Below are 16,177 nucleotides of genomic sequence, written 5' to 3'. Positions count from 1 at the left end.
AGCGGTTCCTTAGGGAGTCTTAATTCATCCAAATGATATTGTTTTCTTGATGACTATCACACTCCTATAGGAAAATTTGCCAGTGGGGTATAATCTTGGTTTAAAAGATCCTAGAAAATAGTACAAAATTGAACAGGGGGATGGGAAGAAGAAGAAGAAAAGAAAAGGAGGAGCAAGGAATTTTTTTAAAATGTGGTTTGTGAAATTCACACAAACAAGAAAAATCCGGTTGCCATAAAGACTGATAAGCCACATGTATTTCTATAAGCATGTGTCAACTTGATGTACTACACTTCTGTGTTTTATTCAATTACCACATTTCATAAGAACATAGTAATTGCCATACTGTATCTACCTTGTCTAGCATCCCATCTGAAGAACATTGAAAAGAAGGCACATAGAAGAAGAAACTGTCATACTGGGTCTGTGGAATGCACATCTTCCTCCTTCCCCCTGATTAACAGATTGGCTTTTGTCTTTGTGATTCAAATTTATATTCCTTCATTTCTCGCCCAGTGTAAGAGTAAATATTCTTACCATCTACACTTCAGAAACTCATCTCCTTTTTTTTTGTTTATTTTTAACTTTATAATATTTCAAATATATCCTGCCACAGGAAGTGAAAGTTGAAATAAGACCAGTCTGTTAGGAACAAAAACATTAAAGATGAAAGCCCTCATGGAAACCAGCTCCAGAGTAATAGCAATGATTCATAAGATATGAGGCTCAGTGGAGCGAAACTGAGGGCAGGACTAAGACTGCAGTAAACATGCATCCTGATTTGTACCAGGTAAAATGTACCTTTACACTGCCTTCTGCTCTGAGTGTTGCCAGAGGAGATGAAGTTTACACAATTTTGTTTGTTTGTTTGTTTTTGTTTTGTTTTATGTTTATCCATTAACGTGCACCTACTTCTAAGGAGGAGATGGAGAGCTGGGTAGTGGTGCTCTGAAATCCCACACAAATTTTAGGGACTGGAAGACTGTGAGTAGTATTACAACAGGTACCTGGAATTACCCTAAATGTAGTTTCTTGTTTCCCAGATCTTTCTTGTTCTTACTAGTATTATATAAGATGCTTTAAAGGCAAGTTTAAAGAGAGATTTTCCAGGTTGACTGCCAAGAAACCCAGAAGAATTTTCTAACAATGTGCAACGTATGAGTACTTTTTTCAGCAATAAGTGATATTTTTCAGTCTGCAGAATGATATTGTTTCATCCTTTGGGTTTTCATGTACTTTTTTTTTTTTTGGCAGGGCTCTTTTATTGCATAATGATGATATATTTACTTTGACTTTTAATTTGCAGTCTTAGAATAGGCCTTTGGTGGCTGGGAGAAGTCATGGCAATGAAAAAGAATCTTCTCTGAAAAACAATATTCCATTTTTAAACATAACATCTGGCCAAATTTTGAGTGATTTCTTGAGGGTCTATCATGAATATGTTTGTGAATCACCTACTAGGGACATTCATTGAGGGGTTTCTGATGGTTTAAGAGGGCTGAAGAAATGATGTTGGACAATAATGTGATGGCAGTATAGTCACAATAACTATAAAGGACCAAATGTTCATTTTCTTAAACGTTCTCATTCTTAGCACTTGTCTACACATAAAGACCTCTTTCCCTTATCTGTGCTACAAAGGATACAATCAGGCACAAAGGAATGGACTGATAGCTCATCATTTACCCCTCTTGATTTTCACTTACCAGTTGATTTTGTCCCTGGAGCTATACTGCTTGCTTTCAGCGTGCATTTCTTCTCAAAAACACTTCTGAGTTTCCCTTGAACTAGAAAATCTGTTGAGTTTAAAAGGAGAAGAAACCAGGGGATGTCTGCATGTAACAGCACTATTTTTCATGAGAATTTTTAATGTCACAAAAACAATGTGTATCCACAAAGCTTTACACAACCTAATAAATGACCAGTTGACACTGTGCCTCTAATTGTCCTCAACTGGAAGCAAAAATGCTGTCTGTGAGCCAGAGCTGATTAACGCTATTGGTTGATGAATTTTCTTTTTTAAAAAAGGAGCCAAGGGAAAGCCCCAACTGCTCTGAACTTTCACAAGGACTGCCTCTGCTTTAGGGGAATTTTGATTTTTCCTGCTGTTTTGTTTGTTTTAAAAAAATGGTAATGTTTAATCTTCAGGAATGTACCTCATCATCCAACCCACAAACTGTTGGCAAAATAATAAACCTACACAGAATGTACTGTTAGATCTGTTAGATTTTTTTCTTCTTCTTCTTCCTTTCAGAGGTATAAATCACAGCTTTTTGCTTTTGCAAATTAAAGTATAGACTTTGTACTGGATAGTTGGCACTGTTTCATCTGGCCAAATGTTCCATGCTGCTTCCAAAGAAACTGTGGACACTGAGTTGGCTATAGTTTGCCCTTGAACTCCTTTGCAAAACCTCGGTCTTTATAGGCCTCCAAGAAAAAAATATAAATAGTTTATTAAGTTACAGTTTAACTCTTTTTTGTGTGAAGTTGCTGATATATTTTTTTCACTGACTTTGTTTTTTACTTCCAGTCTACATGAATGACATCATATTGCCATATAGGCAAAAAAAGCAAACAAACAAACAAAAAACTATACATTTTTTTGCTATCTTAAACAAGCAGAAAAGAATCCCAAACAAAAAATAGTTATTTTGCTAGCTGGTTTTAAGAGTAAGTTTCTAGTAAACCATACTCAATTGCTACTGAGCAAATGTCCTTCCCGTAATATTTCCAGACACCTTCTCAGCTACACATTTGCCTTTATGTCTTTGTAATGCAGTCATCAAACAGTGCTATCTTTGCAGCTTTTGCTGCTAACGTAACTATAATGTATTTCTAAGTAATATGGAAAGAGGAATGCACCGCCTCCTGTGGTCTCACTCCTTGAAGCACTTGCTGGTCTTGTCTGTCAAATATGGTTTAAAGTTTTGATCATCTAAGTGTTTAGCAAGGAATAAATGAAAGTTATTGGTGTGTAAAACATTGCAGATCTTGTGTTAAACTTGGACTTTTCCTTCTAGCATACTTGTACTGCTTTCTTCTGCAATGCTTCTTTTCTATTGATGTGATGCCATCTTTGGTACTCTAACAAAGGGCTATATAAATGTTTGGAAGCCAGAACAGATGTTTCTGGGCAGCTTTCATACCGTTTGCCAAGTTCAGGCATAAAACAAGATCCTGATCACTTGTGGTTATTGTAGACTGTATGATTTTTTCAAAAGAAGAGTCAGCGTGCTGGGTCCAATGACTTCCTGTCTTCTGGCATCCTACCACATCTTCTTTACTATACCATAATGTTTCTCAAGTTTGCTTTTGTTTCACTCTCATAATTGGCTTTGTATATCCACTGACTGATCTGATTTTCCTATCGAGTCAGGGCTGTTCACTCCAGATTTTCACTAGTGTAACTGAGAGGAAAATTTGGTCCGAATGCTCTGTAATAAGATATATCATCACTGTCAATATTTTTCTTCTTCCCATCACTGCTCTGCCATATGGCAACTTCACAGGAAAGAGCTGAACTGCATATGTTCTTAGTAGGAATTCTTCATTCCCTTGCAAAATCGAGGTTGGTTTTAATACCATTCAGATTTAAACATGGAGGAAGTCCTTAATCCTTTAGCATGGTATTTTCGTCTCACTTCAGCCATCCAAAAGCTAGGCAGCCAGTAGAAACCAGTCATTGGGGCTCCTCCTATAGTTGTGGGAGGGAGGAAGCAACTGAGGGAGGGTGACTCATTGCATCCTAAGATAAGAGTCAGGGGAAAGTATTTTTCTTGTGAACAAGAGTGCACATCTATACACTTGCTGATCTCGATGATGTTGAATCAACGAGTTGAGCTTCAAAGGCTCAATTTGCATTCATCTGTATCAGTGAATGGAATGGGGACAGGAGGATTTTCCTGAGCTGCTGGTAGCCTCCTCCCTGGCACATTTTGGCCTGTGCCAGACAGGCTCTCCTCAAATAACACCTGAGTGTGACTCAGTGGACATCATAAGCCAGGGACTGTTTACAGTTGGCAAGATGCAGATAAGGCTGCCCTGTTTTGGAGTAGGAAATTTAGTCCTAGCAAGACAAGCCACCTTATCTGCCCACTTTCAGGGGCAGAAAATGGATTATGGCTCATATATTTACTGGTATACACACAGTCAAAGAGTTGTAAGCAGCGAAGAAAGCAATATAAGAGAATGAAAGATGAATTTCAGAGTTTATTCATTTACATTGCCTGAAACTGGGACTTGGGTGCAAGTAGCAACCAAAGAGAGAAGAGTTCCTGTTAGTGGCCCCTTTTATTAAGCATGTTTTAACGATGTGTCAGTGGTAGAGAATAACTGACCCCCTTTGAGCAAATATGGTGTTGTGGTTTAACCCGGCCGGCAGCTTCATTTCTGTGTCTGAAGAACTGCCTGCTGGAAGTTGGAGCAGCAAGCTTCTCAGAGAACCCCTTTTTCCCGATTGTTTTCTTTTGCAACTCACGTACCCGTGCCTCTAGGGTCGCAGTAGATTTTCCATCCCATTTTCTCATGTCCTCTCCATGGTCACGTAGGTAAAACCACAGGGTGGCGCGGGGTGTGTGCCCACCATATCGTCTTCCTTGCACAGATGAACGCTTACCCCTAATAGCTGAGACACTGGTTTGTACAGGTGGGGAGGAAAATAATCTCTCTTCCAGTTGGTGGACCTCTTCAGAAAGTTTCTCCACAGCCAAGACGCAGGCCTGTAGGGAAGAGGAGAGACTTTCTTCATACTGCCAGAGTTGTTTAGCCACTTCATCCACTGTGGGTTCCTCATCCTCTCTCCAGGCCATTATTGCCAATGAGCTGGCATATGAGGATGGTGCACTCCGTACAGAGTTCCGCCACATGGGTCGTGTTCACTTGACTTCATCTGGATCTGTGGATATTTGTCCATTGTCTAGGTCCTCATAAATCACCTCCCATATGGCTAATTCCCTCAGGTACTGGATTCCCTTCCCCATGGTGGTCCACTTGCCTGGTAGACATACAAGTTCTTCCTTGAAGGGATACCTTTCCTTCACAGCTGACAGGAGATGCCTCCAGAGGCTGTGAGATCATGCTCCATCTCCAATTGCTTTGTCAATGCCTGCGTCTCTAGAAAGGGATCCCAGCCGCCTGGCTTCCCTGCCCTCTAATTCCACACAATTGGCTCCGATGTCCCAGCACCAGAGCAGCCAAGTGACAAGCTGCTCACCTATGCAGCGACCAAAATCTTTTCACACATCTCGTAGCTCACGCTGGTATAGGTTTCAGGTAGTTACTGTTGATTTTTCGACATCCTTATCCTCATCTTCATCCTCCTGCACCTCTGATGGCCCACCCTCGTCTTCTCTATACCTAGACCTAGCAGAAGACTGTCTGCGTTCTAAACGACCTGAATCTCTATACCATTTTTTCACCTTGTCTACAGGGGCAACTTGCACTGCTACAGCTCGTTTCTCTGACCCAGCCACAGGGTCTGCCACAGGGGTTGGAATACCCTCTGCAGGGGCAACTTGCACTGCTACAGCTCGTTTCTCTGACCCAGCCACAGGGGTTGGAATACACGCTGGACCCATCATAGGGGTTGGAGCGGCTGCGGGAGTTGGAACGGTTGCAGGAGCTGGAACTGGAGTGGCTGCAGGAGCTGGAACGGCTGCAGGAGTTGGAACGGCTGCAGGAGCTGGAACTGGAGCGGCTGCAGGAGCTGGAGCGGCTGCAGGAGCTGGAACGGCTGCAGGAGCTGGAACTGGAGTGGCTGCAGGAGCTGGAGCGGCTGCAGGAGCTGGAACGGCTGCGGGAGCTGGAACGGCTGAGGGAGCTAAACACCACACAGCTGTTCGCTCACCCTCCCCCCTCCCTCTCCGGGATGGGGGAGAGAAACGGGAAAGTGAAGCCTGTGAGTTGAGATAAAGACAGTTTATTAAGACAGGAAAATAATAATAATAATAATAATAATGTGTATGAAACAAGTGATGTACAATGCAATTTCTTACCACCCGTTGACCGATGCCCAGCCTATCTCTGAGCAGCCGGCCCCCCCACCCCGGCTAGCCCCCCCCATTAATTGTTCAGCATGACATCAGATGGTATGGAATACCCCTTTGGCCAGTTTGGGTCAGCTGTCTTGGGTCTGTCCCCTCCCAGCTCCTGCTGCACCCCTAGCCTGCTCGCTGGCAGGACAGAGCGAGAAGCCGAAAAGTCCTTGGCTTAGTGTAAGCACTGCTCTGCAACAATTAAAACATCAGCATGTTATTAGCACTCTTCTCATCCTAATCCAACACATAGCACCCTACCAGCTACTAGGAGGAAAATTAACTCTATCATTACTGAAACCAGGACAATGAGGAAGGCTTAGAAGTGTCAAGTGGATTGATTTTCCTATGACTAGTTAGAAAAGATAGAAAAAATATCTATTAGCTTTCTGTTTCTCGGGTTGATGCTCAGTAGCTGCATTGGTGGAGGAGCTGAGGACCATGGGATAATAACCAAATAACAGGTTATTTGGAGCTTGCCTTCACCAGGGCAGCAAAGCCAAATGCATGTGGTATAAAATATGCAACAGAACCACTCCATGCTCATCAGTTTTGTATTTTGATGGGACCAGTCTGTGCTTCAAATGTGTCATTATCCTTCAGAAGGAAGTTTCACTCTACTCTTGAATCAGTTCTCATTGTTAATGTGCTCATCAGCCAACTCAGAAGGATATACAGACAGCTGCAAGGAATCTAATTAACATTTGACTGCAGAAGAAGAAATTGCAATCTACTGTACTATTTAATCTGTCAGAGAAGGTCTGGATTAGAAATGGGTTCAGTATTTCTCTGTAGATTTTCCTCTGTTTTAATGTAATAGAAGCATAGTCATTAGAGGTGGAGAAAACCTATTAATTTATCTTGTCCATCTTGGATTGCTGCTACTTTTACCCTTTGGATGACCCTAAGTAAAACCTCTTCCTCCTTTATATTTGTCTCCATCAAACACCTGCAGATTGTTATCATGTCTACTTTTAGTCATCATTTACTTGGGATTATGTAATTCGTGTAATGTTTCCCTGCAGATCAAAACTTCCATCATTCTTCCTGTGTTCTTTTCTCCTTAAACACCTTTCTTGAATACGGTAAAGAGTGCTCTCACCATCCAGAAGAAGTACACAGATTCTATATTAAAATCTATCTACTATTTAGTTTACGGTCACTATTAGTGAAGGATTCATTCAAAGTCACTCCATACACTTTTTGTAAAAGAAAAGGAAGAGCTATTGACTTTCTGAGTGATAGCTGCTCTTTACTGCATAGAAGGTAGGGCAAAAGTATTATGAAGCAGAGTGATGTTTGAAAAAGAGTCACTTTTTCAGATTAATCTGAATATGCAAAGTTTTTTATTAAAAAAAATAGGAGAAAGATCTAATTCAAAATTGTTTGGATAGAGGAGAGTGATTGTGTTGACAGCAGACGTATGAGTAATACTGTTTTTACAGATGGACTGGTGAGAATCAAATTGAAGTTATTGATCTGTATTTGTGTAGGATCCTGCTAAACAGAAAGCTTTGAGGGCTTTGCCATTAGCAGCATGAGTCATTTTACCAATGAAGAAAAGCAACACTGTTTCTGTCATAGACATGCTATTGCTAGTGAAACAGAAGATGCGTAGTCTTCAAAAAATGTCAAGGGCCCTTCTGTAGAGACGGGTAATCCTGTTCAGATATAATTAAAAGCCTTTTCTCTTCTCTCAGCAGGCACACACACAAAAGATAACTCTTTTGAGGAAATATATCAGCAGGCTGGAAAAAATCTAATTTTGCTTTTTTAACTTCATTAGATTTGAATCTTCTGTTTAGCAGAGACTGAACACAGGCTGAAAAGAGTAGGAGGTGACAGTAACTCCTTAGGTCTCAAAGTGAACAGTGCCTTTGGAAAAGTGTAGAGAGAAGCACAGATCTTGCTTAAGGAGGGCAGTTTGGAATCTTCCCTATTTCTCTCTAGAGTCTGTATTGCAGGTTCTTATTAGTGTCAGATCTCCTTGGGAATCCGGATGGTGAGCAAAGAGCTCATTTGTCATTGTGGTTTCTGGTAGGACTGGCACCACCAACCCGACCCACCAGGAGCATGTAACTGCATCCAGTGGGCAGTAGGAGAGTGCAGCAAGTGTGAAAATAAATACCTTAGGACAGCTCTTTTTTTTTCATAAGTGTATGATTCATGAAATTCGTTTGTTGTTACAGGAAGGATGGTTTTATCAGCTTATTTCTTTCTTGTTTGCTTTGATATTATCAGGCTTATGTAGAGGGATCATGTTTCAATATTACATCCGTGGAGTGATGCTAGATAAGGGCAAAGTATTTGTACCTTTGTAATCAGTCTCCTCCATATGTAGAGTAACATTTCCCTTATCAGAAAATGGAAAAATAATCGAGGCATCTGATTTCAAAACTTGCAAATGTATCCCATTTGCCTTCAAGTCACTAGGAGGAACAGTAGAATGTGTTAACCTTAACCAAACTTCAGATCAAATTGTTTAATCCCTGTGCGTCCATCCGCTAATGCTCTTACCAAGGAATGTTATAAGGTGAACTAAAGAACTATTTTCATCGTGCATGGATTAATCTCATTCGTTTTTACTGTTTCTCAAGATTAAGTGGAGATGATAAGAAAAAAGTGCAGCTATAACATCTCATGTATGGAACAAATCTTTAAGAACTTTATCCACTAAAAATACAGTGAAGTCCCAATTACCAATTTTTATTATTATTATCAGGAGAAAAAAAAAAAAAAAAAAAACAAAGTAAACCCAAACCTTTAGTCCAGACAAAATGAACTTCAGGCAGGAAGACAGCAACAGCCTACTGTAGGAACATTCATAGCTCTCTTTTGTTGTCAATAGAGTTGCCTTGCCAGAAAGGTCAGCAAAATTCAGAGTACTTACCCAGTCGCCTTCCGGTTTTTATACATTTCTGAAGCTGAGAGATGATGTTCTCTTTCCATCTGAGCTCAGGCATGGAAAAGAGAACTTAAACCACTAATATCTGGTGAGAATGACAGTTATATCAAATTGCCAGTAAAAGAACTTGCCAAAGCTTAACGCAGATTTAACTGCCACTGAAAATAATGTTAAATCTATATTAAATAAGGCTATGGACAGTGTTTCATAATTGCTATATTCATGTATATTATTTAGAGACTGTGCTTTAAAACTGCCAGATTCTTGCTCATTAGATTATCACTGGTGATAGGGTTTAAGGGTGGTAAATAAAGTCTGTGTAGTAGGCAGGCTTGAACATACAAGCCTTAATGCAACCAGCCACTTTGCCCTAGAGTAACATATAGTATGAAATGGCCTTAAATTGGGAATGAAATAGATTTCAAAACTTTTTAAACAGTAAAAGAGATATAATGAGAACATAATATGAGTCAGAGTTGGTCCAATAGCAGACAGTTATAGCGAAAACACTGTAGTGGTCTCAGATATCAGGAGAGAGCTCTCAACAGCCCCCAAAAATTTTGTATTCAGAAATGGATGAAGCTTATATAAGGCCACGTTTCCACATATTAAGCTGCAAATTGTTTTAAAAAAGTAAACAGCCCTTAACTACAGTGTGATGCAGAACTCCATTAGAATCCCTTTTTAGCAAGGTCATGATTTTTCAGTAATTGCTTTGGTAATCCATATTTAGCATCTGCAGGATTATCATAGAATCATAGAATATCCCGAGTTGGAAGGGACCCATAAGGATCATTGAGTCCAACTCTTGGCACCACACAGGTCTACCCAAAATTTTAGGCCATGTGACTAAGTGCACAGTCCAACCGCTTCTTAAATTCAGACAGGCTTGGTGCAGTGACTGCTTCCCTGGGGAGCCTGTTCCAGTGTGCGACCACCCTCTCGGTGAAGAACCTATTCCTTATGTCTAGCCTAAACCTCCCCTGCCTCAGCTGGACCCCATTCACGCGGGTCCTATCACTGGTCACTAAAGAGAAGAGATCGGTGCCTGCCCCTTCACTCTCCCTCTTGAGGAAGCTGTAGACCACGATGAGGTCTCCCCTCAGCCTCCTCTTTTCCAGGCTGAACAGCCCAAGTGACCTCAGCTGCTCCTCATATGTCTTCCCCTCTAGGCCCTTCACCATCTTTGTTGCCCTCCTCTGGACACTCTCCAACAGTTTTATGCCCTTTTTGTACTGTGGTGCCCAGAACTGCACACAGTACTCGAGGTGAGGCCGCATCAAAGCAGAGTAGAGCGGGATAACTACTTCCCTCGACCGACTAGCGATGCTGTGCTTGATGCACCGCAGGATACGGTTGGTCCTCCTGGCTGCCAGGGCACACTGCTGGCTCATATTCAGCTTGCTATCAACCACAACCCCCAGATCCCTCTCTGCGGGGCTGCTCTCCAGCGTCTCATCGCCCAGACTGTATGTATAGCCAGGGTTGCCCCGTCCCAGGTGCAGGACCCAGCACTTGCTCTTCTTAAACTTCATGCGGTTGGTTATCGCCCAGCTGTCCAATCGGTCCAGATCTCTCTGCAAAGCCTTTCCACCCTCAGCAGAGTCAACAACTCCTCCAAGTTTGGTGTCGTCGGCAAATTTGCTCAAAACACCTTCTAGTCCTACATCCAAATCGTTTATAAAAACAATGAAGAGGACTGGCCCTAAAATGGAGCCTTGGGGGACCCCACTAGTGACCATCCACCATCCTGATGTGGCCCCATTTACCACAACCCTTTGAGCCCTGCCCGTCAGCCAATTGCTCACCCATCGCATGATGTTTTTTTTAGTTGTATGCTGGACATTTTGTCCGGTAGGATCCTATGGGAAACCGTGTCAAAAGCTTTACTGAAATCCAAAAAGATCACATCAGCTGGTTTCCCTTGGTCGACTAGATGGGTGATCTTATCGTAAAAGGAAATCAAGTTAGTCAAACAAGACCTACCCCTCATGAACCCATGTTGGCTGGGACCAATGACTGCACTGGTTTGCTTCAATAACTTCAAGGATAATCTTCTCCATAATTTTACCGGGCACTGATGTGAGACTGACAGGCCTGTAATTGTTAGGGTCTTCCTTCTTGCCCTTCTTGAAAATTGGCACAACATTTGCCAGCTTCCAGTCTACTGGGACCTCTCCAGATTCCCAAGAGAGGTCCCGCGATGACGTCAGCCAGCTCTTTAAGCACCCTGGGATGAATCCCATCCGGACCCATGGACTTGTATGGATCCAGGTGGAGCAGCAAATCCCGCACACGTTCAGGGTCGGCGGGGAGTTTGTCATCCCCACCGTCATGGTCCTCCAGCTCAGGGCACCCTGGGTCCCGACGCCCATCATCAGCGTTGAAGACAGAGGCGAAGAAGGCATTAAACGTCTCTGCTTTGCCTATGTCCTTGTCTGTGAGGTGACCTTCCCCGTCAAGGAGAGGACCTATGTTTTCTTTGGTCCTCTTTTTTCTGTTCACATATCTAAAAAAAAAAACCACCTTTTTATTGTCTCCCACAGACTTGGCCAGCTTCAACTCTAATTGGGCTTTGGCCATATGAATTTTCTCCCTACAAACACGAACAGCGTCCCTGTATTCCTTCCATGTCGCCTGACCCTCCTTCCAGCAGCCATACATTTTCTTTTTTTGCCTGAGCTCGAGTAGAAGATCCCTGGTCAGCCAGGCCAGCCTTCTGCCCCGCCTGCTTGACTTCCGATATTTTGGAATTGCCTGATCCTCACAGAATCGTCTAGGTTGCAAGAGACCTCCAAGATCACCTAGTCCAACCTCTGACCTAACACTAACAAGTCCTCCACTAAACCATATCACTAAGTTCAACATCTAAACGTCTCTTAAAGACCTCCAGGGATGGTGACTCAACCACTTCCCTGGGCAGCCCATTCCAATGCCTAACAACCCTTTCAGTAAAGAAGTTTTTCCTAATATCCAACCTAAACCTCCCCTGGCGCAACTTTAGCCCATTCCCCCTCGTCCTGTCACCAGGCACGTGGGAGAATAGACCAATCCCTACCTCTCTACAGCCTCCTTTAAGGTACCTGTAGAGAGCGATGAGGTCCCCCCTGAGCCTCCTCTTCTCCAGGCTGAACAATCCCAGCTCCCTCAGCCGCTCTTCATAAGACTTCTCCAGACGCTCACCAGCTTCGTGCTTTGAGGAGGCAGTGCTTAAAGATGGACCAGCACTGATGGACACCAATGCCTTCAAAAACAGTTTCCCAGGGGACCTTGCTGACTAGTTCCCTGAGCAGCCTGAAGTCTGCTTTCCCCATATCCAGGGCTGAAGTGTTGGTGGTAGTTTTCCTTCTGTCACCATAAATTCTAAACTCAACCGCTTCATGGTCACTATGACCAAGAGAGCCACCAATTGCCACGTCTCCCACAAGACCCTCTCTGTTCTCCAGCAACAGATCTAGGAGGACACCTTTCATAGTTGGCTTCCTTAGCACCTGCACCAAGAAGTTATCATCGAGGTGATTTAGGAACCTCCTGGACTTGCTCGTGTCGGCCGTGTGGTGATCCCAGTTGATGTCTGGCAAGTTGAAATCCCCCATAAGGACAAGGGGAGTTGATCTCGAGGCATCTCTTAGTTCCGCAAATAATAATTCATCGGTGTCGTCATCCTGGCTGGGTGGTCTGTAATAGACTCCCACAATGACATCCCCTTTATTTGTTCATCCCTTAATCCTTACCCAGAGGCTCTCAACTTTGCCATCACCAACTTGAATTTCCACACAGTCCAGCCTCTTCTTCATGTACATCCCCACCCCACCATCTCGCCTACCCTGCCTGTCCCTCCTGAAGAGCCTGTAACCATCCATTGCGACACACCAGCCACAGGACTCATCCTACCAGGTTTTGCTTATGCCAATGATGTCGTAGCTGTGGGACTGGGCCAAGACTTCTAGCTCATCCATTTTATTCCTCATACTGCGCGCATTTGTGTAGAAGCACTTCAAATGTGCCTCCCTGCATGCAGCACCTCGTGGAGCAGACCGAAGGACCTCACTAGCACACAGTCCCTCTGATTCTAGCGCACCATCCCTTAGCTTATCACCGGCATGCCTGGTTTTATCCCTTTCCCCCTTTGACTCGAATTTAAAGCCCTATCTATCAGCCCCGCCAACCCCTGAGCAAAAATCCTTATCCCCCTCTGAGAGAGGCGCATCCCATCTGGTGCCAGCAGACCCAGTGTCGCATAGACCTTCCCACGATCGAAAAACCCAAAGTTCTGCTGGTTGCACCAGTCCCGAAGCCACATGTTAATGTGACGAGTCTGCTTGTCAGCTTCGATCCCCCCTAACGGAAGGACAGAGGCAAACACCACCTGTGCCCCTGATCCTTTAAGTAGTTGCCCCAAAGCCCTAAAGTCCCTTTTGATCGCTCTCAGACTTCTCGTTGCTACCTCGTCATTACCAGCCTGAAAGACCAGTAGTAGGTAGTAGTCGGTGGGCCATACCAGGCGAGTGACTTTCCTAGCGAAGTCTCTCACCCGAGCCCCAGGGAGGCAACAGACTTCCCTGTGGGTTGGGTTGGGTCTGGTCGGCATATTGGGCCCTCTGTCCCTTTCAGCTTTGAGGATATGATTTGACACCGTTCATTTTATGTTTCAACATTTAACCAGTTAGGCTGCAAAAAATGACGTCTTAATTTAAAGCCAATAACAGGAAAACAATAAGGGTAAGAGGGAGGAGGGGTATTTGGTTACCAGCAAAAGATGAGGAAAATGGCCTTGTGCTGCTTTAAAAAAAGCACTCATTGGATCAATAATCATGGTAATAAAATGAGACTTTTTTCTGCTGTATCGCTTCCTCTCTGTAGATCTTGAGGACCTTGTGCAGTAGGAGTCAAGACTGGTATATGTTCTGCATGTTTCTACTTCTTTTTTTTTGATGTGGCTCTTAAATACATCACCTCTGTGTGTATGTGTATGTATATACTATTGTATTGCTGCTTTCTTTTCAGTAGTAGGTTTGCTGGAGCTTTTCTCTTAAATGCCGCATTACTCCTGATCATACACAAGGACTAAGACAGTATGTGCTCATGGGGGGCTGACACTTTTGTCAGAAGTCCTTTCTCCAAGGGATATATTGCATTCTTGCCTAGACAGTGGATATGCAGAGGTTGGTTTGCCATCAGATAGTCTGAAATCAACTGGTTCTTCCCTTGTGTCTTTCCACTGTGTGTTTTACTATATTTCCTTGGAGGTGGAAAGGTGTAAATGTGTCTATACAGACTCAGTCACAGCTGGCCCAGGTCCCTTTCTGAGAATATATATTAATAATTACTACTGATCAAGAACTTCATGTTTATGTCATTGCTTGCATCCTGCTGTTTCAGTGTTCACACATGTAACTTCAGTTAAGCTTGATGTTATTTATGAGAATGCATCAAGCTGAACATTCACTGCTGGGGTTGTCTTCAGGGCATCTGGGTCTGAGGTTTGCAGACAGAAGAGTATTTTAGGATCATCGTACTGACCTGCTGCAAAGCACAACCAAACCACTCACCCAACTACTCTAGCACAGGAGTGGTTCTTGGTTACTGTCTCCATGAACCCTCTTAGCTGGGTATTGAATGGGAGGAGACAGTCCAGAAAGGTCTAAAATTGCCAGGCTGTGGTGGACTTACTGCTTCCTCTCGTACATCTCCAAAGCTGCTTCCTATTGCACGTCCTTCTCTTTTGCCTCTACGCTTTGCCAAGAACAGCTGGCCTCCTTCAGAGCTGCTAATGTAGGAAACAAAGCACCCAGCAGGTCTAGAGGTTTGAGTTCAGATCTTCCCTTTATTTACCAGGATAATAAACTGTGCTGATCCAGTCACCCAGTTTCGCAGTGGTGAAGTGAATCCTCAACACTTGCTCCACACAAGGTCAACCAATCCCTATAAAAACTGAGTACTTTTATGATACCTTTTTTTAAAAATCATGATTTTTTAAAATCACGTTGTTTGATAAAATATAAGTAGCTGTTCAGTCTGTTCAGTCTATTCAGTCTATTCTATTGTATGCCTGTCAGATGCTCCAGTGATAAGTGCTAGTATCAGGTCCTGGGTAAACATATAGAATTCTTTTTGCTCCAGGTGAGATGAATAATACAACATCCACTAATTTCACTCACAGGAAGATTACACTTCAAACAAGCCAATAAAAAAACTTTTAACATGGCAAAATCCATTAAGGGGAAAAAAAAAAAAAAAGCAGTTGCTCAGTGGTAGTCAGGCCAAGATGACAATTAAACAGGAATTGAAAATGTGCTGGATCTCACCTATGGCACCAGCAAGAAGACAGACAAAACCTGAAAGCCAGGGGAGCTGCTACATGATTTATCTCTGCAGCACAGTAAAGTGGTTCATTCAGGGAAAATGTCTGAAATGGGAGATGATGGCCAAGAAAGCGTGCAGTGGGCAATACGCTGTTGTCTTTCCACATGGATCCTCAGCCGTGTGTATCTAGTGACAGACACATTGCTGGTGTCACCTGCCAGTGCCACACACCTGTGCTGGGATGGCAGGCAGTAAATGTTGTGGGTGCGAGAGGGAGATGGGTGGCTGGGCAGGGCAGGCAGAGCCAGTCTCCTGGAAGGAAGGAGCTGTGTGAGTGTGGGCACCATGGGCTGAAATATGGTGGTGACAGAAGACTGAGAACAACATTCCAGACAAACATGGACACTTTTAAAGGCTTCAGCAAGCAACTTGAGCACAAAGCCAACAAAGGCATGTAAGTGGCATCAGTAAAGGCTGAGTTCCCATTTCCAGCAAGTCCCTTTTTTTTATTGTTGGCAGGATACAGCTCTAATAGGGCTAAAGGCATCCTTAAGCCTCTTTTATCATTTAAAAGACTTCATGTAAGTGAGAATGAAGACCAAGTGGACTCAGTCCCCTCAGACCTACATCTCAACCTAAGTGCAGGCTAGTCACGGAAATGCCCATTGCTCAGACTTCAGTGCTCGTTTTTCTCCAGAAACCTATGTATCTTTCACTCACAAGCCTGCATCCTCATTCAGTAATACTGCAGGGCTATGTTGAGTTATCTGCATTGACCAGCAGGTCAAGGGAGGTGATCCTCCCCCTCTACTCTGCCCTGGTCAGGCCTCACCTGGAGTACTGTGTCCAGTTCTGGGCTCCCCAGTACAAAAAAGACAGGGATGTCCTGGAAAGAGTCTAGTGGAGGGCAACAAAGATGATATGCGGCCTGGAG

The 16,177-nt window shown here is 43.4% G+C and overlaps 1 protein-coding gene across 20 annotated transcripts in view; it reads left to right on the top strand.

Moving 5' to 3' along the window:
- LOC310888937 (SET-binding protein-like) overlaps positions 1 to 16,177 on the top strand; it is a 310,630-nt gene that overhangs the window by 232,396 nt on the left and 62,057 nt on the right. Inside the window, exon 6 of one of the 20 annotated variants that reach the window (XR_014576265.1) lies at positions 5,429 to 5,551. The exons of 18 other annotated variants lie outside the window; for them this stretch is intronic. Coding sequence is in view for 1 of the 2 variants with exons in the window: in XM_083852593.1 (XP_083708719.1) it covers positions 5,429 to 5,910 (482 nt within the window). In the remaining variant the exon portion in view is untranslated. Of the gene's footprint in view, positions 1 to 5,428; positions 5,913 to 16,177 lie in introns of those variants that run through there. One more of the 20 variants, XM_083852593.1, reaches the window with a different exon arrangement.

The sequence above is a fragment of the Anser anser genome, assembly GCF_964211835.1.
Source record: "Anser anser genome assembly, contig: SUPER_W_unloc_6, whole genome shotgun sequence".
NCBI classification, from domain to species: Eukaryota; Metazoa; Chordata; class Aves; order Anseriformes; family Anatidae; genus Anser; species Anser anser.
This window is presented reverse-complemented; position numbering and strand designations above follow the sequence as displayed.